Source organism: Scyliorhinus canicula, chromosome 7 (assembly GCF_902713615.1).
Source record: "Scyliorhinus canicula chromosome 7, sScyCan1.1, whole genome shotgun sequence".
In the NCBI taxonomy this organism is placed as follows: Eukaryota; Metazoa; Chordata; class Chondrichthyes; order Carcharhiniformes; family Scyliorhinidae; genus Scyliorhinus; species Scyliorhinus canicula.
The window spans coordinates 8992647-9017235 of NC_052152.1; the positions used below are offsets into that span (position 1 = coordinate 8992647).

General features: G+C 49.9%; 1 protein-coding gene across 1 annotated transcript; it reads right to left on the reverse strand.

The window, feature by feature from the left end:
• Positions 1 to 2510: 2510 nt before the first annotated feature.
• On the reverse strand, positions 2511 to 24589 carry hspa13 (heat shock protein 70 family, member 13). Its single transcript, XM_038801361.1, has 5 exons — positions 24427 to 24589; positions 18204 to 18544; positions 11075 to 11288; positions 6311 to 6478; positions 2511 to 4178 (listed from the first exon to the last, which is right to left on the reverse strand). The coding sequence occupies exons 1-5, from the start codon at positions 24449 to 24451 to the stop codon at positions 3589 to 3591; spliced, it is 1338 nt and encodes a 445-aa protein (XP_038657289.1). The 5' UTR covers positions 24452 to 24589; the 3' UTR covers positions 2511 to 3588.

Consider the following 24589-nt stretch of genomic DNA (forward strand, 5'->3'; position numbering starts at 1 on the left):
TCCCAGCCTGTAGGTCTAAATAGCAATGTGCACCCATGATCATGTGGGCTCGAGACACGTGGCAGAGCCCAATTGGTAGAATGCTGGGCCCTCGATCTCCAGCACTGTCCCAGCCTTTGGAGGAGAGTTGAGATCTTCCCAAGGGATGAGCACACTCAATGGACTGCATTGATTTAAGGGGTTTGGAGGGCAATAAAAAGAAACTGACAACAGGCACCACTTCACAAGATCCATAGCTACCAAAATCAGATCAGACCAGATCCATTCCTTCATTCCGCTAGTGAGGAGATCAGGTGAAGTAGGGGAAGCGAAGGAGGTTAAAGAGAAATCGGTGTCACTACGATTTCAGAAAAGCCATGTTCACTTTCTCATATCTCACTTCAAATACGAAGTAGAATTTTTAAGTAGTGGAGCTATTGCGATATGCAACCTGCTGCTCGGAAATGATGGTGGAAGCGGATTCAATTCAACTTTCAAGAAATTAATTGGATAAATACTTCAGTGACAAATGAAGGAAAATAAAACGTTTGCAGGACCACGAGGAGAGCAGGGAACGAATGGGGTTAAATTGCACAGTTCTATCCCAGAGCTGCCACAGGCAAGATGGGCTGAATGGCCAACTTTGCCATCGTTTGATTCTCCGAGACATATTATTCCACAATGTTGGTTTTCTTGAGGCAGCTGATCCCAGTTAGAACCCTCAACGGCAATAAACGCAACAAGGAATATAGGAGAAAACGTCTTAAAGCAGAATGGCAAGAATGTGAAACTTTCTACCACAGGTAAATTGCACAGGTTCATTTAAGGGGAAGCTAGAAGGACAAAACAATGTGCTGATCTAGGGCCCAATGAAGTAAATCGAGTGGAAGTAAATCGAGTGGTGGGGGGGGGGGGGGGGGGGGGGGGGGGGGGGGAGAGAGAGAGAGGAGGCTTGTGTGGAGTGTAAACACTGGCACGTAGTTGTTTGGCTGATTGGCCACATTCTGTGCAGTAATTACTATAGAAATGAAGTGCTTACAGGATCGACACTGGGCGGAATCATTCAACGGGGTGGGTAAGAACAAACGGGGCTTTCCCTGAAGAGACTGGCACAGAACCAAAATGGAGTTGATCCTCATTGTGTACGGGCTACAAACATTTGTAATGATCAAAAGAAATCGATTGAGACTAAAAAGTGAAGTGACAACGCAAGCCCTGAACTTTAAAAACAACTCCCGGCAAAACATTTCTCCCATGGAAAGCTTTGTTCAGATATTTGAGACACAGTTCATAACTCCTGCTGTAGCTGTAATCACATTACCCAGTGGTCAAGGTGTCATGTTGAGACCAGGGTGGAGTACGATGCAGCTGGCAGGGAAACAACCTGCAGCATTACGGCAATGACGCACACCTATCTCAATGGGGCGCTGGGGATTTTTTCTGCCCCCCACCCTTGGCCTCCATATCTCCACCTGCTGGAAGTACCAAGGATAGAGAGTGTAGTGAAGGTTGGCTGAGATAATACCAGAAGTGAAAGATTATTACATAGGCAAGGGTGCAAGATGCTTCCAACACAATGTTGGGAGGAGGTCAGTAACTGCAGCGCTGCTGGACTATTGGCTACAAGGGATGGAGCAGAATTTCGTAAAGTGTGCACATACGAACGGGCATGTAAACACCCGTCACCATTTAAATAATTAACTGGGGAGGATTTGCAATCAAAATTCTTCACTTTAGAAAAGTATTTCCCTTATTACAACTTTGTGACGTGTTGGTACAAAAATAGCATATTTCACAAGTACTCCACATTTTCAGAAGAGCCTCAAACCCGTTTCACTTGCTTCTTGAGCTGGAGCTGTGACACACATGGAGAGCACGCTCCCACATGGCACAGAGTGACTGTGGCAGATTAACCCCACACATGTCCTGGCACCCTGAAGACCCTGCTGAGTACACGGGTAAGATTAAGGAATGCTATCCACTTCCCCGGATGTGTGCAGTTGCAAGTGCCACTCAAGTGGACAAAGCACCTCTACTGATTGATTGGCAGCAGCTGAACACCTCACCATGTCTGCATCCCTACAAGGCGCAGTGCAGCAACTCGCCAAGACACAGGGAAACACCACCGTCTAAAATATCCCTCCCCAATCAGATACACTGCCCCCGCTTGGGACTACATCACACCATTCCATCCTCCTTCGGTGTCACCGGCTCAAAATCCTCTGGAACATCTACCCAAACAGCTTAGTACTTGCACCACGTGGACTGCAGCAGCTCAAGGAGGTGACTCACCACCACCGGCTCATAGAGCAATTAGGGGTGGGTAGTAAATGCCAATCTTCCCAGCGACAGTCACACCACAACAATTCATTTTTAGAAATGTCTGAACACGAGTGAAATTCCCGAAGAACATAGTGGATAATTTACTAAATGTTGACCCATTGCTATGATTTTCTAACCCGTATGTACACCAAGGAGAAAAAAAGATCTTCAAACAAGGTTCAATTCATCAAGACAATTTGCTTCATGTATAAAATTTTAAAAATATATATATTATATAAATATATATTTAATAAATTTATTCCATCTTCGCATTTTGGCTTTTGGCACTGTTTAAATAAACAAAATAACAAAAGTACAAACATTACTTTTAAATAAACAAACCTTCCCTCAGGTAGAAGCACTGATTTGTTCCCCCCCCCCCCCCCCACCACCCCCACCACCATTTGGGTGACAAGAGATTCCTCTCAATCCTCTCAGAACTTCCATCACATGGTCAGTACCTTCATCGTGCAACTCATCACCCGGCTATTTTCAGGATTTCTTTTTAAAATCCATTGTCTTTTATGGTCAATCCTCCCCTCTCCTGAAGGCATCGCCATCGAGGATTGACCATCCACGTCTGCACCTCTCTGAAGGACGCTCATTCGTTGACCGCCGGTTTAAGGCGGGTGTTGCCAGGTCAAGGTCAGTGTTGTCTTGGTCCAATATCCAATAACTAGTGCAGGGGAGCAGTCAAGAGGCAGGAACTTGGCCCGCTTTTTCCCACCGCCTGTCCCTGCGACACTCGAGCCCAATTCTACCAGAAAGCCTTGATCGGTCAAGCACAGATAGAGCCTAGGTTGTGGGGGGAAAACCCAAAAACTCCACCCCCCGCAGGTCGACCGGGCTTTGATGGAAATGAGTCAGGTTGGGGGAGAGAGTCGTCAACTAAGCAGGAAAGGAACGTGAAACGGTGCAAATTGCAAAATAAACGACCCTTCAAATATTTTAACAAGCAGCGACATTGGTGACCATCTCAGTTAATGTGCAATGCAGTCCAAGTATGAATCAGATCCAGTTGATTCACAATCAGGAAAAGGAACACCTGACTCCAAAGTGCTGAAAGAGCAAAGCTCCCAAAATTAACAATGACTAACCTCATGGAATGATTTAACAGAAGGCAGGGGAGGTTGATCTGGAGAGAATGGTAACTGTGTTAATGCTAACTGCTCATTCACCAACCTCTGATCCAGACCATAACACAAAAATAATAGTCTTTTAATCCTTTAGGATTGTGCTCAGTGTAGAAGAGGGGGGGGGGGGGTCGTTTGGTGAAAAAGGAATCCGTTAGTTGAAGTTGACTTTCTGGAAATGTCGATTGGGAATTTCTAGGGCACTGACCTGCAGGGGCCAAGAGCCTCCCATGATCCCAGCCTGTATGGCAACACCAATTACTACTGCCAGGTCAGGATCCACTGAGGTGTTTGGCTCCTTGCCGAAGAACTCACGGATAACCTGGCGTATCCGCGGGATGCGGGTGGAGCCGCCGACGAGCACGATCTCATCCACCTCGTACCGGCCCAGGTGACCACGGGACAGCACGTCCTGCACGGGCTGCAGAATCTTCTCAAACAGGTCCCGGTTCAACACCTCAAACAGATCCCTGGTCACCGTCTCTTCAAACAGAACAGTTCTGCCTCCGCCGCTGTCTTCGCCTCCTCCTTCACTGGAGTGCCTGGGGTCCGGAAGTGACAGTGGCACCCTGATTTGCACCGAGTCGTAGAGGGTCAGGTTCAGTTTGGCCGCCTCGACGGCTTGGCGTAGGTGGTGCACGTCCTCCTTCTGGGTTGGTAGTGTTTTATACCGCCGGTAGATCTGTTTAAACAGGAACTGCAGCAACCGCTGGTTAAAATCCTGGCCGCCCAACTGGTTATTACCTTCACAAATAAATAAATTGGACAGATTAGAACCTTAATGCACAGAGCGAGGCCATTCAGCCCTCTTTGTCTCTCTGCTGACATTTTGAAAGAATTCTACAATTAGTGGCACTCCTCTCACTGCCCTTTATCCATACTATTCAAAATTAAAAAGCTTTACTCTGTATCTAACCCCATGCTGTACCTGTCCTGGGAGTGTTTGATGGGGACAGTGTGGAGGGAGCTTTACTCTGTATCTAACCCCGTGCTGTACCTGTCCTGGGAGTGTTTGATGGGGACAGTGTAGAGGGAGCTTTACTCTGTATCTAACCCCGTGCTGTACCTGTCCTGGGAGTGTTTGATGGGGACAGTGTAGAGGGAGCTTTGCTCTGTATCTAACCCCGCGCTGTACCTGTCCTGGGAATGTTTGATGGGGATATTTGGGGGCTGGTTTAGCTCAGTTGGTTGGTCAGCTGGTTTGTGTTGCAGAATGAGGCCAACAGCACGGGTTCAATTCCCATACCAGCTGAGGTTATTCATGAAGGCCCTGCCTTCTCAACCTTGGCCCTTGCCTGAGGTGTGGTGATCCTCAGGTTAAATCCCTCAAAGGGGAAAGCAGCCTCAGGTCGCCTGGAACTATGGCCTCGTTACTTTTCCATTTGATGGGGACAGTGTACCAGGAGATTTGTTCTGCATCCACTCCTGTGCTGTACCTATCCTAGCATTTCCTTTCATGGACTTTTTTTTGCATGTGCACCGGTCCCTTAAGGTAGCAGAGCAGAATCTTTTTTACCCAGAGGGTGGTGGGAGTCGCTGCCTGAAAGACTGGAGGAGACAGAGACCTCATAACTTTTGAGAAGTATTTAGATGTGTACTTGCGATGCTAAGGCACACAAGGCTATGGGCCAAGTGCCGGAAAATGGGATTAAAATAGTTAGGTGCCTGTTTCTGACCAGCGCAGACACGATCGAGCCTTTTCTGTGCTGTAGACCTCTATGCCTCCAATCTGAAGCCATGGGTCACATCAACCCAGAGTTCCATTCTGTTTCTGTATTTGTTGACGTGACCGGTTTAACCTTTAGAGGTTTTATAAAGTATTTGTCCTTACTTGGTAGATAATTTTAAATCAGAATAAGGTGCACATTACAAAGTGGCCACACTTTAAAACAGCTTCAATTGGCTGAAGAGTGCTTGGTACATTCGGTAGATGTACAAGGTTATCCCTTAGTTATAGCTGAAATAGATATAGGGAAATTTGCAGTGGCATTTTAAACAGTGTAACAGATCTGGACACCTTGCTCGGACAAGCGGTTTTGTTGATGTTGGGAATATGAAGGGAAGGAACTCTGTTCCCCAAGACAGGCATCCGTCCTCCCTACAAGCAATAAATACTTGGGTGAGTGCTGTCCCAGTGAGGAACACAGGGTCAGGAGGAGGCCATTCTGCCCTCTGAGCTTCTTCTGCAATTCAATGAGCTGATGGCTGATTTGTACGTTAATTAATAACTAAATTCTCCTGCTCTGCTTTTGAAATTCTCTATTCCAGCAACCTATGGGTGCTCAGCCACTGAGTCTATTCGCGACATATCTATTTTTGGGTGCTATGGGGAGTCGGGGATATGGAGATAGTGTAGAAACGTAAAGTAGGAGACCAGACTTGAGCTTGAATGCCAGAGCAGGGTTGAAGGACTGAATGGTCTCCTCCAGCTCCCATTTATGATTGTTTTAAATTGCCCTGGCCAGCAGAACAAAGTTTCTCTCTATTAACCCGATCAATTTAAATCAAATCAAGTCACCCATTAATCTTCTAAAAGGAGGGGCAGACAAATCTCACCTCATAATCTTACCCTTTGAACCTGGGTAACATTCTGCTCCATCTGAAATGAAAATGACCATACCCCTATCAAGACCACACATCCTTTGTCGGAAGAGAGTGTCAGTACTGAGAACCATATACTGGCCGGTAGCACAGTGGTTAGCACAAGTCCCGAAAGACACGCTGTTAGGTGAATTGGACATTCTGAATTCTCCCTCTGTGTACCCTGAAAGGCGGCGGAATGGGGTGATCGGGGATTTTCACAGTAACTTGAATACAGTATTAATGTAAGCCTACTTGTGACACTAATAAAGATTATTGTACTGTTATGCCTTTACCTGCCATTGCTCTGGTCAAGAACATTCCTCCTTGTTTGTTCAGCAGGGATACATCCAAGGTTCCACCCCCCAAGTCCACCACCAGCACATTAAAAACATCCACCTTGTGCAGCCCGTAGGCCATGGCTGCTGCTGTTGGTTCATTGATCACTCGCAGAATGTCCAATCCTGTAACACAAACAGTCAGTCTCACTAAACCGGGTGACAGCCCTTGCGGCATGATTCATGGCTGGGGTGGTGCTCGCTTACTGGAGGTAGAAAATTATAAATGATCTACATGCACGTGCACACAGGACATTTTCAAAACGGAGATCTCAGGACTGAGGGGTACGGGGAGGAGGTGGGACTGAGGGGTACGGGGAGGAGGTGGGACTGAGGGATACGGGGAGGAGGTGGGACTGAGGGATACGGGGAGGAGGTGGGACTGAGGGATACGGGGAGGAGGTGGGACTGAGGGGTACGGGGAGGAGGTGGGACTGAGGGGTACGGGGAGGAGGTGGGACTGAGGGATACAGGGAGGAGGTGGGACTGAGGGATACGGGGAGGCAACGTGACTGAGGGATACGGGGAGGCAACGTGACTGAGGGATGCGGGGAGGAGGTGGGACTGAGGGATACGGGGAGGAGGTGGGACTGAGGGATACGGGGAGGAAGTGGGACTGAGGGATACGGGGAGGAGGTGGGACTGAGGGATACGGGGAGGAGGTGGGACTGAGGGGTACGGGGAGGAGGTGGGACTGAGGGGTACGGGGAGGAGGTGGGACTGAGGGATGCGGGGAGGAGGTGGGACTGAGGGATACGGGGAGGTTGTGGGACTGAGGGATACGGGGAGGTTGTGGGACTGAGGGGTACGGGGAGGAGGTGGGACTGAGGGGTACGGGGAGGAGGTGGGACTGAGGGGTACGGGGAGGAGGTGGGACTGAGGGGTACGGGGAGGAGGTGGGACTGAGGGGTACGGGGAGGAGGTGGGACTGAGGGGTACGGGGAGGAGGTGGGACTGAGGGGTACGGGGAGGAGGTGGGACTGAGAGATACGAGGAGCAGGCCAGCATGTGGAATTTAGGGATATGGTGAGAATATTGATTTGGTGGGATTGAGAGGTAAATGGAAACGGTGGGTAAGAAGGGTTCAGCGATGCAGTAAGCAAGATTGGGCACAGTTCCCAACACATCTTCTGATGTTCAATCAGGAACCCTTTCCTCAATTCTCTCCGACAGCAGACACAGGAGTTGTTTGTCTATTGGCAATCAAACTCTGAAATTGTCAGGCTGTAATCAGCCAAGACATGGTAGTTATAGCTTCATCTCCTTCATTGCTACATAATGTACTGTTCAACCCATGGCAGGCAGCCAGCTTTGAGGATGATCCATTTCCACCTCCTGCAATTACTTTACCATTTAGAAAATTGCGCACATCAAAACATCAAAAACATCCTGAATGAAACCCAAGCAGCATATTCAGAGATTTAATAATAATACAATAATAATAATAAACTCATCTGCCTGGTGAGTTTAGATGCAGTTCAGAGCGATGGCCGAGTCTTCACTCAATGCAAGGATAAAATATGACGTACCATTAGACCGTCACAAGTTAATTCCTGTGGGGAACAGACATTCACAGAACATAGCCACCTATAGTTTGGCAGTAAATGAACTACCTTGCTTGGAGAGCCTAGAGTGTCACTCTGGGATATGGAAATGTGTGGGAACTGATGCAAGTGAAGGGTCAGAACATCTAGCTGAAGGATACGAGGAGCTTTATACTGAATCTGATCCATTAGGTAGCCAGCCTGGGGTGCCTGATGTTAACTGACTCGATCCACAGAAACAACATTCCTCATTTGATGAGCATTAAGAAAATTGCTAATGCTGGGACTATGCTGCTCTGGGTGATAGGGCACTGTGTACGGAGCTTGCCAGCTCCAGGACCTGACCAAAAGCAAAGCAAAACCTCAAAAATATTCAGCTTTGACTACTTGGCATCAGGAATCAGAATTTGGCAGTGAAAGGCCTGTGCTGGGTCCAGGGCATCAGTAACTTGGGCTCCAATGCTGGTCACAGATAAAATGTTATACTGGGTCCCCACCAACCTGCGTCTAGGTTTGGGCAAGGAATTCTCCGGTTTTCCTGTTCAATGTTCACCAGCAAATAAACAAATTGACTGAGCACGCAGTTATGTTAGTGGAATCTTGCTGCATCGTGTTTAGCTAATGAGTTTCTCACACAACAATGACTACACTTTAACCAAGTACAGTGTCATTCTTTGTTCAGTGATATCAGTCTTGCATGACAGATAGGCCCCGCCTCTCACTGTGGAAAGTCTGCCTCTGTACAGCGCCAAGGACGGGTCTGTCGCCTTCTAGCACTGCGGATGGGTCTGTTGCCGTCTATCGGTGAGGATGGGTCTGTCACTGTCTATCAGTGAGGATGGGTCTGTCACTGTCTATCAGCGAGGATGGGTCTGTCACTGTTTAGCACTGCAGATGGGTCTGCCACCGTTTGCGCTGCGGACACGTTTCTCATTGTACAGCACTGCTAACGGGTCTGTCCCTGTATACTGCTGGGGACAGGTCTGTCCCTGTATAACATTGGGGTACAGAACTGGTGGGGATGTGATCCCACTGCATAGCACTGCAATACAGGCCTGTTCCTGTATAACACTGGGTGACAGTAACTCTCGGGATGAGCCAGTGACTGTATAACACTGGGGTACAGTACTGGTGGATTCAGGTCTATCACTGCATAACATTGGGGTACAGTACTGGTAGGTATAGGTCTGTCACTGCATAACACTGGGATACAGTAATTATGAGGACTGCTCTATCACCTTGGAACACAAGTGCAGTACTGGTGGGGACGGGTCTGTCTCAGTATAACACAGATACAATACTGCTGGGGATGGGTCTGTCACTGTATAACACTGGGGTACAGTACTGGTGGGGACGGGTCTGTCACTGTATAACACTGGGATACAGTACTGGTGGGGACAGGTCTGTCACTGTACAACACTGGGATACAGTACTGCTGGGGACAGGTCTGTCACTGTATAACACTGGGATACAGCACTGGTGGGGACGGGTGTGTCACTATATTACACTGGGGCACAGTACTGGTGGGGATAGGTCTGTCACTGTATAACACTGAGGTACAGGACTGGTGGGGACAGGTCAATCACCATATAACACAGGTGTACACTACTGGTGGGGACGGGTGTGTCACTGTATAACACGGGTACAGTAGTGGTGGGGACGAGTCTGTCACTGTATAACAGTGGAGTACAGTACTTCTGGGTACAGGTCTGTCACTGTATAATACTGTGGTACAGTATTGCTGGGTACAGCTCTTTCACTGCACAACACTGGGGCACAGTACTGGTGGGGACAGGTCTGTCACTGTCTCATACCGGGATACAGTAGTGCTGGGGGCGGGTCTGTCACTGTATAACACTGGGGCACAGTACTGGTGGGGATAGGTCTGTCACTGTATAACACTGGGGTACAGTACATAGACAATAGAACATACAGTGCAGAAGGAGGCCATTCAATCCATCGAGTCTGCACCGACCCACTTGAGCCCTCACTTCCATCCTATCCCCGTAACCCAATAACCCCTCCTAACCTTTTTGGTCACTAAGGGCAATTTATCAAGACCAATCCACCTAACCTGCACGTCTTTGGACTGTGGGAGGAAACAGGAGCACCCGGAGGAAACCGACGCAGACACGGGGAGAACATGCAGACTCCGCACAGACAGTGACCCGGCGGGGAATCGAATCTGGGACCCTGGCATTGTGAAGCCACAGTGCTATCCACTTGTGCTACCATGCTGCCCCAGTACTGGTAGGTGTACGTCTGTCACTGGGGTAATATATTGGTGGGGACAGTTCTATCACTGTGTAAAACTGGGGTACAGTACTGGTGGGGACGAATCTGTCACTGTATGACACAGGGGTATGGTACTGGTAGGTATAGGTCTGACAGTGTGTAACACTGGGGTACAGTCGTGGTGGGGACGGGTCTGTCACTGTACAACACTGGAGCATTTTATACGTGGAGACAGATTGCCCCTAATGTTGTTCATGAAATACCTTTTGAATTTGAATCAAGATTATGCCAATACAGAAACCTGAGCTAATCAAAGTTGACAGTACCAGTACTGTGCTGAGGAAGAGCTTTTTCATCAGAGTTGCCATTTTTCAACACAGACTTTACGTTGAGGCTACAAGTCCTCTCTCAGGGGAAGGCAGAACATCCCACAATCACTATTTTGTAGCCATGATGTGGAGATGCCGACGTTGGACTGGGGTGAGCACAGTAAGAAGCCTGACAACACCAGGTTAAAGAGGTGTGAATTGAATCAAACCAGGACAGTTGGTCGGTACTGATCAACTAATCCTACCAACTGTCCTGGCTTGAGACAATTCACACCTCTAACCTAGGGTTACCCCTATCTCTGGATCTGTAAAGGCTCAATTACCTGCAAATGCTCACATTCAAAGCATTGTCTGGCATCTTTGACTTTGTCCATATATATGTTTCTGGAACATACCTCTTCATTCACCTGAGGAAGGAGCAGTGCTCCGAAAGCTAATGATTTGAAACAAACCTGTTGGACTTTAACCCGGTGTTGTAAGACTTCTTGCTATTTTGTAGAAGTGCCCCCCCCAGTGCCCTGAGCCAACACAAATGCCACAAATTAGACAGACTCCTTCCAGAGGTGAAAGAAAGCTGGTGCGACGTTACCACGAGACGTGCAAGCTCTGCTTACCCGCCAGCTGTGCAGCTTTCACTGTATGGTTCCTCTGTCTTTCGTCAAACTCTGCTGGTACCGAGATCACAGCTTTACTCACAGCTGTCCCCAGGTACTGCTCTGCCATTTTCTTCAATTCTAACAGCAAAAGGGAACCAATGTACTCTGGCGAGACATACATTGATTCATTGGAAAAAACAGAGAACACAGCATCACCCTTGTTGTACAAGATCTGTGAAAGGAAAACAATCAGATGACTCAATGTACTAGAGAAAGAAATACCAAAACACTCCCAAATTCTCCGACTTCACCTAAAATAACAGAATGGCCCACACCAGTGCTATACCCCAGTGTTATATCAGTACTGACCCCAGTGTTATCCAGTGACAGACCCGTCCCCACCAGTATAGTACCCCAGTGTTATAGTGACAGACCTGTCCCCACCAGTATTGCACCCGAGTGTTATACAGTGGCAGACCTGTCCCCACCAGTACTGTACCCCAGTGATATACAGTGACAAACCCATCCCCACCAGTACTGTACCCCAGTGTTATACAGTGACAGACCAGTACCCAGCAGTACTGTACCCAAGTGTTATACCCCAGCAGACCCGTCCCCACCAGTACTGTACCCGTGGTCTATAGTGACAGAGCTGTACCCACCAGTACTGTACCCCAATGTTATACAATGACAGACCTGTACCAAAAAGTACTGTACCCCAGTGCTGTATGGTGACAGACATGTCCCCACCCGTACTGTATCCGTGGTGTACAGTGACAGACCTGTACCCAAAAGTACTGTACCGCAATGGTGTACAGTGACAGACCTGTACCCAAAAGTACTGTACTCGAGTGTTATACAGTGACTGGCTCATCCCGCTTGTTACCGTCACTGTATCACGGTGTTATACGGTGACAGACCCGTCCCTACCAGTACGGTGTTATACACTGGCAGACCTGTACCCACCAGTACAGTACCCCAATGTTATAGTGACAGACCTATCCTCACCAGTACTGTACCCCAGTGATATACAGTCACAGACCTGTACCCACCTTATAAGGAATGATTACTGCGAAGTGACATACTTATTGGATTTTATAACAGGTACATTAGAACCTTAATAAGTGGAAGGGCTGAAAGCACATTTTTTTTTTATAAATGTTTTTTATTGAGTTTTCATGTTTTATATATGACAAGTTACAAATTGTTAGAGAGAAAAAAGACACAAAAATTTAACATGTATATTTACAGGTAAGCATCTTTATAACAACAATTGTGGCCGCCCCTTTTAGCCAGCATACATATTCTACATTCCCCAATATGGCCGAGGCACATGTTTATAGGCATTTATTTATAGTTTGGTTTTGGGCCTCAGCTTGCCATCAAACCCCCATACGAAGCCGTAACCCCCCCTCCCCCTCCGGCTACCTTCCCCGATTCCCGTCCATTTTCCCCCGATTCTTGGCCATCCGGCTATTCTTCCTTTTGTACGTTGGTCACAAACAGGTCCCGGAACAGTTGCATGAATGGCTCCCACGTTCTATGGAAGCCGTCGTCTGACCCTCGGATGGCGAATTTGATTTTCTCCATTTGGAGAGATTCCGAGAGGTCGGACAGCCAGTCTGCAGCTCTGGGCAGTGCTGCTGACCGCCAGCCAAACAGGATTCTACGGCGGGCGATCAAGGAGGCAAAGGCAAGGGCGTCCGCCCTCCTCCCCAGGAATAGATCTGGCTGGTCTGAAACCCCGAAGACCGCCACTATCGGGCATGGCTCCACCCTCACTCCCACCACTTTGGACATAACCTCGAAGAAGGCTGTCCAGTAATCCACAAGTCTGGGGCAAGACCAGACATGTGGGCGTGGTTGGCCGGGCCTCCTTGGCACCGTTCACATCTGTCCTCCACCTCCGGGAAGAACCTGCTCATACGGTTTCTCGTTAAGTGGGCTCTATGTACCACTTTTAGTTGCGTCAGGCTGAGCCTTGCGCACGTGGAGGTGGAGTTGACCCTATGCAGTGCTTCGCTCCAGAGTCCCCACCCTATCTCAATACCCAGGTCGTCCTCCCATTTCCTTCTTGTTGCGTCCAGTACGGTGTCGTCCCTTTCTACCAGTCGGTCATACATGTCGCTACAGTTCCCTTTCTCTAGGATACTTGCGTCCAGTAGGTCTTCCAGTAGAGTCTGTCGTGGCGGTTGTGGGTACGTCCTTGTCTCCTTTATGAAAGCACATTTTAAGCTGCATAACCTTGAAGGCGATTGACCCATTATGGCTGTACTGGTTCATTGAAACATTAACTGTCCAATTGTGCAATTAATCCCAACTGCTTTGCTCTTCTCCCACTGCCCTACAACTATTTCCTTTTCAAGTATTTGTCTAACACCCTTTGAATGTTATTAAATCTATCTCCACCATGCTTTCAGGCAAGTCATAAGACTCACATTGCCTGTCTCCAAGTGGACGATCTGCAGTGTTATACAGTAGAACATAGAACATTACAGCACAGTACGGGCCCTTCGGCCCTCGATGTTGCGCCGACCTGTGAAACCATCTGAAGCCTATCTGACCTACACTATTCCATTTTCATCCATATGTCGATCCAGAGACCACTTAAATGCCCTTAAAGTTGGCGAGTCTACTACTGTTGCAGGCAGGGCGTTCAACACCCCTACTACTCTCTGAGTAAAGAAACTGCCTCTGACATCCGTCCTATATCTACCACCCCTCAATTTAAAGCTATGTCCCCTCGTGTTAGTCATCATCATCCGAGGAAAAAGACTCTCACTGTCCACCCTATCTAACCCTCTGACTATCTTATATGTCTCTATTAAGTCACCTCTCAGCCTTCTCCTCTCTAACGAAAACAACCTCAAGTCCCTGAGCCTTTCCTCGTAAGACCTTCCCTCCATACCAGGCAACATCCCAGTAAATCTCCTCTGAACCCTTTCCAAAGCTTCCACATCCTTCCTATAATGTGGTGACCAGAACTGCACGCAGTACTCCAGGAGCGGCCGCACCAGAGTTATGTACAGCTGCAGCATGACCTTGTGGTTCCGAAACTCAATCCCCCTGCTTATAAAGGCAAGCACACCATATGCCTTCTTAACAGCCCTATTAATCTGGGTGGCAACTTTCAGGGATTTATGTACCTGGATGCCGAGATCTCTCTGTTCATCTACACTACCAAGAATCTTGCCATTAGCCCAGTACTCTGCATTCCTGTTACTCCTTCCAAAGTGAGCCACCTCACACTTTTCCGCATTAAACTCCATCTGCCACCTCTCAGCCCAGCTCTGCAGCTTATCTATTTCCCTCTGTATCCTATAACATCCTTCAGCACTATCCACAACTCCACCGACCTTCGTGTCATCTGCAAATTTACTAACCCATCCTTCTACACCCTCTTCCAGGTCATTTATAAAAATGACAAACAGCAGTGGCCCCAAAACAGATCCTTACGGTACACCACTAGTAACTGAACTCCAGGATGAACATTTGCCATCAACCACCACCCTCTGTCTTCTTTCAGCTAGCCAATTACTGATCCAAACCGCTAAATCACCTTCAATCCCATACTTCCGTATTTTCTGCAATAGCCTACCGTGGGGAACCTTATCAAACGCCTTACTGAAATCCATATACACCACATCAACCGCTTTACCCTCATCCACCTGTTTGGTCACCTTCTCAAAAAACTCAATAAGGTTTGTGAGGCATGACCTACCCTTCACAAAACCGTGTTGACTATCGCTAATCAACTTGTTCTTTTCAAGATGATTATAAACCCTATCTCTTATAACCTTTTCCAACATTTTACCCACAACCGAAGTAAGGCTCACAGGTCTATAATTACCAGGGTTGGCTCTACTCCCCTTCTTGAACAAGGGTACAACATTTGCTATCCTCCAGTCTTCCGGCACTATTCCTGTCGACAAAGACGACATAAAGATCAAGGACAAAGGCTCTGCAATCTCCTCCCTGGCTTCCCAGAGAATCCTAGGATAAATCCTATCTGGCCCAGGGGACTTATCTATTTTTACACTTTCCAAAATTGCTAACACCTCCTTCTTGTGAACCTCAATCCCATCTAGCCTGGTCAACTGTACCTGAGTATTCTCCTCGACAACATTGTCTTTCTCCAGTGTAAACACTGACAAAAAATATCCATTTAAAGCTTCCCCTATCTCGTCTGATTCCACACACAACTTTCCACTACTATCCTTGATTGGCCCTAATCTTACTCTAGTCATTCTTTTGTTCCTGATATACCTATAGAAAGCCTTAGGGTTTTCCTTGATCCTATCCGCCAACGACTTTTCGTGTCCTCTCCTCGCTCTTCTTAACTCTCCCTTTAGGTCCTTCCTGGCTAACTTGTAACTCTCAAGTGCCCTAACTGAACCTTCATGTCTCATCCTAACATAAGCCTTCTTCTTCCTCTTGACAAGTGCTTCAACTTCCTTAGTAAACCACGGTTCCCTTGCTCGACAACTTCCTCCCTGCCTGACAGGTACATACTTATCAAGGACACGCAGTAGCTGTTCCTTGAAAAAGCTCCACATTTCGATTGTACCCATCCCCTGCAGTTTCCTTCCCCATCCTATATATCCCAAATGTTGCCGAATAGCATCATAATTGCCTTTCCCCCAGCTATAATTCTTGCCTTGCGGTATATACCTATCCGTGCCCATCGCTAAAGTAAACATAACCGAATTGTGATCACTATCACCAAAGTGCTCACCTACATCTAAATCTAACACCTGGCCGGGTTCATTACCCAGTACCAATTCCAATGTGGCATCGCCCCTTGTTGGCCTGTCTACATACTGTGTCAGAAAACCTTCCTGCACACACTGCACAAAAACTGACCCATCTATAGTACTCGAACTATAGTATTTCCAGTCAATATTTGGAAAGTTAAAGTCCCCCATAACAACTACCCTGTTACTCTCGCTCCTGTCGAGAATCATCTTTGCAATCCTTTCCTCCACATCTCTGGAACTATTCGAAGGTCTATAGACAACTCCCAACAGGGTGACCTCTCCTCTCCTGTTCCTAACCTCGGCCCATACTACCTCAGTAGACGAGTCCTCAAACGTCCTTTCTACCGCCGTAATACTTTCCTTGATTAACAATGCCACATCCCCCCCTCTTTTACCATCTTCTCTGTTCTTACAGAAACATCTAAATCCTGGAACCTGCAACAACCATTCCTGTCCCTGCTCTACCCATGTCTCCGAAATCGCCACAACATCGAGATCCCAGGTACCAACACATGCTGCAAGCTCACCCATCTTATTCCGGATGCTCCTGGCGTTGAAGTAGACACACTTCAAACCAGCGTCTTGCTTGCCGGTGCCCTCTTTCTAACTTTTAACCCTATCCTGACCTCATTACTCTCAACATCCTGTACACTGGGACTACAATTTAGGTTCCCATCCCCCTGATGAATTAGTTTAAACCCCCCCAAAGAGCACTCGCAAATCTCCCCCCCAGGATATTGGTACCCCTCTGGTTCAGGTGAAGACCATCTTGTTTGTAGAGGTCCCACAGACCTACACCCCAGACTCTCTCATTCGTTTGCCAATCATCTTAAATCTATGTTCTCTGCTGACTGACTCGCCACCAGTGGTAATAGTTTCCCCGCATTTACTCGATTAAAAGTCTTGATAATTTTTTTAAATTAGTCTGTCAATCTCCACTTCACAAAAGAGGATCAGACTAGGCCGTCCGACCCTACTCCGCCTATCGGTAAGATCATGGTTGATCTGCTTGTGGTCTCAACGTGGTTTTCCTTTCACTGCTGTCACCCCCATACCTTTCTTCCTCCCCAGCCCCAGCCCCCATAACCTTTGCCTCCTTGTCTATCAAAAATCTATCGAACTCAGCTCCGCCAAACAAAGGTTGGTGGAGCTGCGGATAGTGAAGAGAATTGTCAGAGGATACAGCAGGATATAGATCAGTTGAAGACTTGGGTGGGGAAATGGTAGATGGAGTTTAATCCGGGCAAATGTGAGGTAAAGGATTTTGGAAGGTCTCATGCAGGTGAGAAAAGTAAATGGCAGAATCCTTAGGGATATTGACAGGCAGAGAGATCTGGGCGTATAGGTCCACTGATCCCTGAAAGTGGCATGCAAACGGATAAGGCAGTCAAGAAAGCATACGGCATGCTTCCCTTCATCGGTCGGGGCATTGAGCATGAATGGCAAGTCATTCTGCAGCTGTACAGAACCTTGGTTAGGTCACATCTGGAATAGCACGTCCAATTCTGGTCGGCACATTATCAGAGGACGTGGAGGCTTTGGACAGGGTACAGAAGAGATTTACCAGGATGTTGCCTGGTCTGGAGGGTATTAGCTGTGAGGAGATGGTTGGAGAAACTCAGTTTGTTCTCACTGGAACGATGGAGGTTGAGGGGCGACCTGATAGAAGTTTACAAAATTATGAGCGGCATGGACAGAGTGGACAGTCAGAAGCTTTTGCCCAGGGTGGAGGGGTCAATTACAAGGGGACAGAGGTTTACGGTGTGAGGGGGAAAGTTTAGAGATGTACGAGGAAACTTTTCCACACAGAGGGTAGTGGGTGCCTGGAGCTCACTGCCGGTGGAAGCTGATACAATAACAACGTTTAAGGGGCATCTTAAGAAATACATGAATAGGATGGGAATAGAGGGATACGGACTCCGAAAGTGCAGAAGGTTTTAGTTCAGACAGGCATCATGATTGGCATAGGCTCGGAAGGCCGAAGTGCCTGTTCTGTACCCTCTTGCACTTCAATATACTCAATGACCCAGCCTCACCTACTCTCTGGAGGATCCCAAACACTAACGTCCCTCTGTGAGAAGTAATTCATCCTCTTTTCCATTTTAACCTTCTTTGCCTTGAAGGATTTATTTTGCCTCGCCTCATTCTTCCTTACAAAATTGATCACTTAATTTTGTATGTTACATTTTATCGATATCCGTTTGTGTATTCCTGAATTTTGCTCTGAACTATCTCTGCTCTCCATGTAGAACAATTCCCCTTTCTCTCATCCGTGACGCCATTCCAGTAAATTGCTTCTGCACTCTTTCCAAGGATTTGACCAGCCGCTTCCTGAAAATTGCAGTGCTCCAAGAATTGCAATTAATGATCCAAAATATTTCCATCCTTACCTTAAACTGGTAGCGGCCACTTTCGGTGCTCAGTTCCTCCGGTGTGAAGCGCTTCCCTATGAAGCGTTTAGCATCATACAGAGTGTTCAATGGGTTGGCATCAGCCAGCTCCTGTGCCTCGTACCCTACCAGTATCCCCTGGTCAGTGAACAACACCACACTCGGCAAGCTCTTCCGCCCGGCCTTGTCTGCAATCACCTCCACCTTGCCGGTGCCAGGCTGGAACACGCCAACCGAGCAGTAGGTGGTGCCAAGATCCACGCCGATCACCTTCGGCTTAGGTGGGGGCAGGTACTGCTGTGCCAAATAACCAGCCAATAGGAGGGCCAGAATAGAGGAGCCTGGGGAAATACAAGAAGCTGAGTGAGAGACCCACTCAAACCAAAGGTGACAAAGCCCAATCAAAACTTGGTAGTTTCAAATTCCTCCTGCTCACTCACCCAGAAACCCAAGAGAAACACAACTGTGGTTGTCACCCGCTATTCAGTGGACAAAAACTCTCCTTTAAGTCAGGAACTTCTGGGGTCAAACCCCACTTCCATAAACTGAGTGTAAAATCTAGACTGACACACCAGTGCAGTACTGAGGGAGCGCTGCAGTACTGAGGGAGCGCTGCAGTACTGAGGGAGCGCTGCAGTACTGAGGGAGCGCTGCAGTACCGAGGGAGCGCTGCAGTACTGAGGGAGCGCTGCAGTACTGAGGGAGCGCTGCAGTACTGAGGGAGCGCTGCAGTACTGAGGGAGCGCTGCAGTACTGAGGGAGCGCTGCAGTACTGAGGGAGCGCTGCAGTACCGAGGGAGCGCTGCAGTACTGAGGGAGCGCTGCAGTACTGAGGGAGCGCTGCAGTACTGAGGGAGCGCTGCAGTACTGAGGGAGCGCTGCAGTACTGAGGGAACGCTGCAGTACCGAGGGAGCGCTGCAGTACCGAGGGAGCGCTGCAGTACACGAGGGAGCGCTGCAGTACACGAGGGAGCGCTGCAGTACACGAGGGAGCGCTGCAGTACACGAGGGAGCGCTGCAGTACACGAGGGAGCGCTGCAGTACACGAGGGAGCGCTGCAGTACACGAGGGAGCGCTGCAGTACACGAGGGAGCGCTGCAGTACACGAGGGAGCGCTGCAGTACACGAGGGGGCCGGAGGGAGGGGGCGGGGGGGGCCGGAGGGAGGGGGCGGGGGGGCCGGAGGGAGGGGGCGGGGGGGCCGGAGGGAGGGGGCGGGGGGGGCCGGAGGGAGGGGGCGGGGGGCCGGAGGGAGGGGGCGGGGGGCCGGAGGGAGGGGGCGGGGGGCCGGAGGGAGGGGGCGGGGGGCCGGAGGGAGGGGGCGGGGGGCCGGAGGGGAGGGGGAGAGGGGGCGGAGGGAGGGGAGAGGGGGCGGAGGGAGGGAGGGCGCGCGGAGGGAGGGAGGGCGCGCGGAGGGAGGGAGGGCGCGCGGAGGGAGGGAGGGCGCGCGGAGGGAGGGAGGGCGCGCGGAGGGAGGGAGGGCGCGCGGAGGGAGGGAGGGAGCGCGGAGGGAGGGAGGGCGCGCGGCGGGAGGGAGGGCGCGCGGAGGGAGGGAGGGCGCGCGGAGGGAGGGAGGGCGCGCGGAGGGAGGGAGGGCGCGCGGAGGGAGGGAGGGCGCGCGGAGGGAGGGAGGGCGCGCGGAGGGAGGGAGGGCGCGCGGAGGGAGGGAGGGCGCGCGGAGGGAGGGAGGGCGCGCGGAGGGAGGGAGGGCGCGCGGAGGGAGGGAGGGGCGCGCGGAGGGAGGGGAGGGCGCGCGGAGGGAGGGGGGCGCGCGGAGGGAGGGAGGGCTGCGGGGAGGGAGGGAGGGCGCGCGGAGGGAGGGGGGGCGCGCGGAGGGAGGGGGGGCGCGCGGAGGGGGGGGGCGCGCGGAGGGAGGGGGGGCGCGCGGAGGGAGGGAGGGCGCGCGGAGGGAGGGAGGGCGCCCGGAGGGAGGGAGGGCGCCCGGAGGGAGGGAGGGCGCCCGGAGGGAGGGAGGGCGCCCGGAGGGAGGGAGGGCGCCCGGAGGGAGGGAGGGCGCCCGGAGGGAGGGAGGGCGCCCGGAGGGAGGGAGGGCGCCCGGAGGGAGGGAGGGCGCCCGGAGGGAGGGAGGGCGCCCGGAGGGAGGGAGGGCGCGCGGAGGGAGGGAGGGCGCCCGGAGGGAGGGAGGGAGGGCGCCCGGAGGGAGGGAGGGCGCCCGGAGGGAGGGAGGGCGCCCGGAGGGAGGGAGGGCGCGCGGAGGGAGGGAGAGCGCGCGGAGGGAGGGAGGGCGCGCGGAGGGAGGGAGGGCGCGCGGAGGGAGGGAGAGCGCGCGGAGGGAGGGAGAGCGCGCGGAGGGAGGGAGGGCGCGCGGAGGGAGGGAGGGCGCGCGGAGGGAGGGAGAGCGCGCGGAGGGAGGGAGAGAGCGCGGAGGGAGGGAGAGCGCGCGGTGGGAGGGAGAGGGGGCGGTGGGAGGGAGAGGGGGCGGAGTGAGGGAGAGGGGGCGGAGGGAGGGAGAGGGGGCGGAGGGAGGGAGAGCGCGCGGAGGGAGGGAGAGCGCGCGGAGGGAGGGAGGGCGCCCGGAGGGAGGGAGAGCGCGCGGAGGGAGGGAGAGCGCGCGGAGGGAGGGAGAGCGCGCGGAGGGAGGGAGAGAGGATGAGGGAGAGGTGGGAGGGAGAGACGTGGGAGAGAGAGAGATGGGGGAGAGAGAGAGAGAGAGAGAGAGAGATGGGGGAGAGAGAGAGATGGGGGAGAGAGAGAGAGATGGGGGAGAGAGAGAGATGGGGGAGAGAGAGAGATGGGGAGAGAGAGAGATGGGGGAGAGAGAGAGATGGGGGAGAGAGAGAGATGGGGGAGAGAGAGGGAGATGGGGGAGAGAGAGGGAGGTGGGAGAGAGAGAGAGAGAGAGAGAGAGAGAGAGCGAGAGAGAGAGAAAAGAAACAGAATCAAGTTTGACATTGAGACGTCATGCATTTAATCAGTAGGGAGAGATTGTTAAAGTATTTTTTCACGTGATCAGATCTTCACACTATTTACGAGAACTATATCAGGGAAGGTGGCGCGAAAGTGTGCAGTAATCTTATTTGTACTTATGTCAGTGGTTCAGCGATATCAACCTCACCTTAGAATCAGAAGTTTCCACTCTATTGTCATAAGCCCACATTCTAGATTAACCCTCCAGCGCAGTGCTGAGGGAATGCTGCACTGCCGGAGGTGCCATCTTTGGGATGATATATTAACCAGAGGCCAAGCCTGCCCTCTCAGGTGAATGGTTCTATTCTCAGAAAAGTAGACATCTTTCCCAATAAAAATTAATCTTTCTCACAAGTAGGCTTACATTAACACTGCAGTGAAGTTACTGTGAAAATCCCCGAGTCGCAACACTCCAGCGCCTGTTCGGGTACACAGAGGGAGAATTCAGAAAGTCAATTCACCGAACAGCACATTTTTCAGGACTTGAGAGAGGAACCCGGAGCACCCGGAGGAAACCCACACAGACTCGGGGAGAACGTGCAGACTCCGAACAGACAGTGACCTGAGCGGGAATCGAACCTGGGACCCTGGCGCTGTGAAGCAACAGTGCTACCATGCCGCCCATTCCTGATCAATAATTTATCCTTCAATTGGCATCATTAAATAAAATGCTCACTATCACATTTCTGTTTGCTGTGTTTAAATGGCTCATGTTTCCTACAATGGTGGCCATGGGTGGGATTTTCCAACTCCTCCTGCTGGTGAGACCATCCAGTCTCCTCCAAAGATGACCCCAAGCAGTGGGTTCCATGGCAGGACAGGCGAGCCAGGCAATTGACCGGCGGCCAATGGCTGCCACATCGACAAAAGAAAACAAACTGCCACATTCCGGCGCCCTGTTCGGGGAGGCTGGTACGGGAATTGAACCGTGCTGCTGGCCTGCCATGGTCTGCTTCCAAAGCCAGCCAATTAGCCCTGTGCTAAACCAGCATCTAATTCCTTCTAGGAATCACACAATGTTTTGGCCTCAACTGCTTTCTGTGGTAGCGAATTTCAGATTCCCCACTCCCTGGGTGAAGAATTTCTCCTCAACTCAATCATACATAGTTTACCCCTTATCCTCAAACTATGACCCCTAGTTCTGGACTCCTCCACCAACGGGAACATTCTTTCTGAATCTACCCTGTCTAATCCTGTTAGAATTTTGTAAGTTTCTTTGAGATCCCCTCTCACTCTTCTAAACTCCAATGAATATAATCCTGAACAACTTAGTCTCTTCTCATATGACAGTCGTGCCACCCCAGGAATCTGCCTGGTAAACCTCACGGCCCAACACTATAACTATAACCTTCAATATGCCCATAAATTTGGATAGTGAGCCATGCCTCCCTGGATGGCAAATTGATGTTCCTCTGTTCAATTCCCCAGCACACTAACACAATGCCAACTGCAATATTATTTTCAGAACATAATTCTTTGTCAAGAGCCTCCCTGATTAAATCGGCACCTTCATAAAGAGCAGGGAAAGATGGCGCGGGCCTGTGAAGGTCACGTCATTAAGCATGTGCTGATGTGTGATTTAGGCACAGGGGTTACATACTCTCAGACAGTGCATTCCAGTGCCAAACCATTCTCGAATATAATAACATTTTTTTCTCATGCCCCCTCTGGTTCTTTTGTCAATTACCTTAAAACTATTCCCTCTGGTTCTTGTTCCTTCCACCGGTTTCTCCCTATCTACACTGCCCCGACCCCTCATGATTTTGAAAATCTCAATCAAATTGGTCGGCACAGTAGCACAGTGGTTAGCACTGTTCCTTCATAGCTCCAGGGTCCCAGGTTCGATTCCCGGCTTGGGTCACTGTCTGTGTGGAGTCCGCACATTCTCCCAGTGTCTGCGTGCGTTTCCTCCGGTTTCCTCACAAGTCCCGAAAGACATGCTGTTAGGTAATTTGGACAATATGAATTCTCCCTCTGTGTACCCGAACAGGCGCCGGAATGTGGAGACTAGGGGCTTTTCACAGCAACTTCATTGCAGTTACTGCAGTGTCAGCTACTCGCGACAATAAAGATTATTATTAAATATCCTCTCAGCCTTCTCTTCTCCAAGTAAAACAGTCCCAACTTCTCCAATCTATCCACATAACTGAAGTTCCTCATTCCTAGAATCGTTCTTGTGAATCATTTCTGAATTCTTTCTCAAGCCTTCACGTCCTTCTGAAAGCGTGGTTACCAGAGATGCTGGTATATCGCAGACAGATGTTGTACAGTTCTATGCGCAGTCTGACTGTCGGGATACATGATTACTTACTTACTATATGATCAATGTATATAATGGGAGATGGCTCTACAGGCAGTGAGACTACAGGGATATATGATTACTGTATGTAATGGGAGATGGTTCTACAGGCAGGGAAACTATAGGGATATATGATTAATGTATGTAATGGGAGATGGTTCTACAGGCAGGGAAACTATAGGGATATATGATTAATGTATGTAATGGGAGGCTGCTCAATCGGCAGTGAGATTATAGGGATATATGATTAATGTAAATAATGTGAGATGGCTCAACAGTGAGACTATAGGGCTATATGATTAATGTACACAATGGGAGACTGTTCTATAGGCAGTGAGACTATAGGATATGATTAATGTACACAATGGGAGACTGTTCTATATGCAGTGAGACTATAGGATATGACTAATGTATATAATGGGAGACTGTTCTATAGGCAGTGAGACTATAGGGATATATGGTTAATGTATATAATAGGAGACTGCTCTATAAGCAGTGAGACTATAGGGATATATGGTTAATGTATATAATAGGAGACTGCTCTATAAGCAGTGAGACTATAGGGATATATGGTTAATGTATATAATGGGAGACTGCTCTATAGGCAGTGAGACTATAGGGATATATGGTTAATGTATATAACGGGAGATTGTTCTATAAGCAGTGAGACTATAGGGATATATGGTTAATGTATATAATAGGAGACTGCTCTATAAGCAGTGAGACTATAGGGATATATGGTTAATGTATATAATAGGAGACTGCTCTATAAGCAGTGAGACTATAGGGATATATGGTTAATGTATATAATAGGAGACTGCTCTATAAGCAGTGAGACTATAGGGATATATGGTTAATGTATATAATAGGAGACTGCTCTATAAGCAGTGAGACTATAGGGATATATGGTTAATGTATATAATAGGAGACTGCTCTATAGGCAGTGAGACTATAGGGATATAGGATTACTGTATACAATGGGAGGGAGGACACTCACCCAGGATAGCCATAGCCCCGGCCATGGTGTGGCAGCTTGCTGGCAGCGCTGTGCTCGCTCCGCTTCCAGGCCGGTTTGATGGCGCGACCGCCCCCCGGGGCCGCACTCCTTCCTCACAAGGCTGACTGTACCTAGCGGCATCAGCGGCATGCCGGGACCTGTA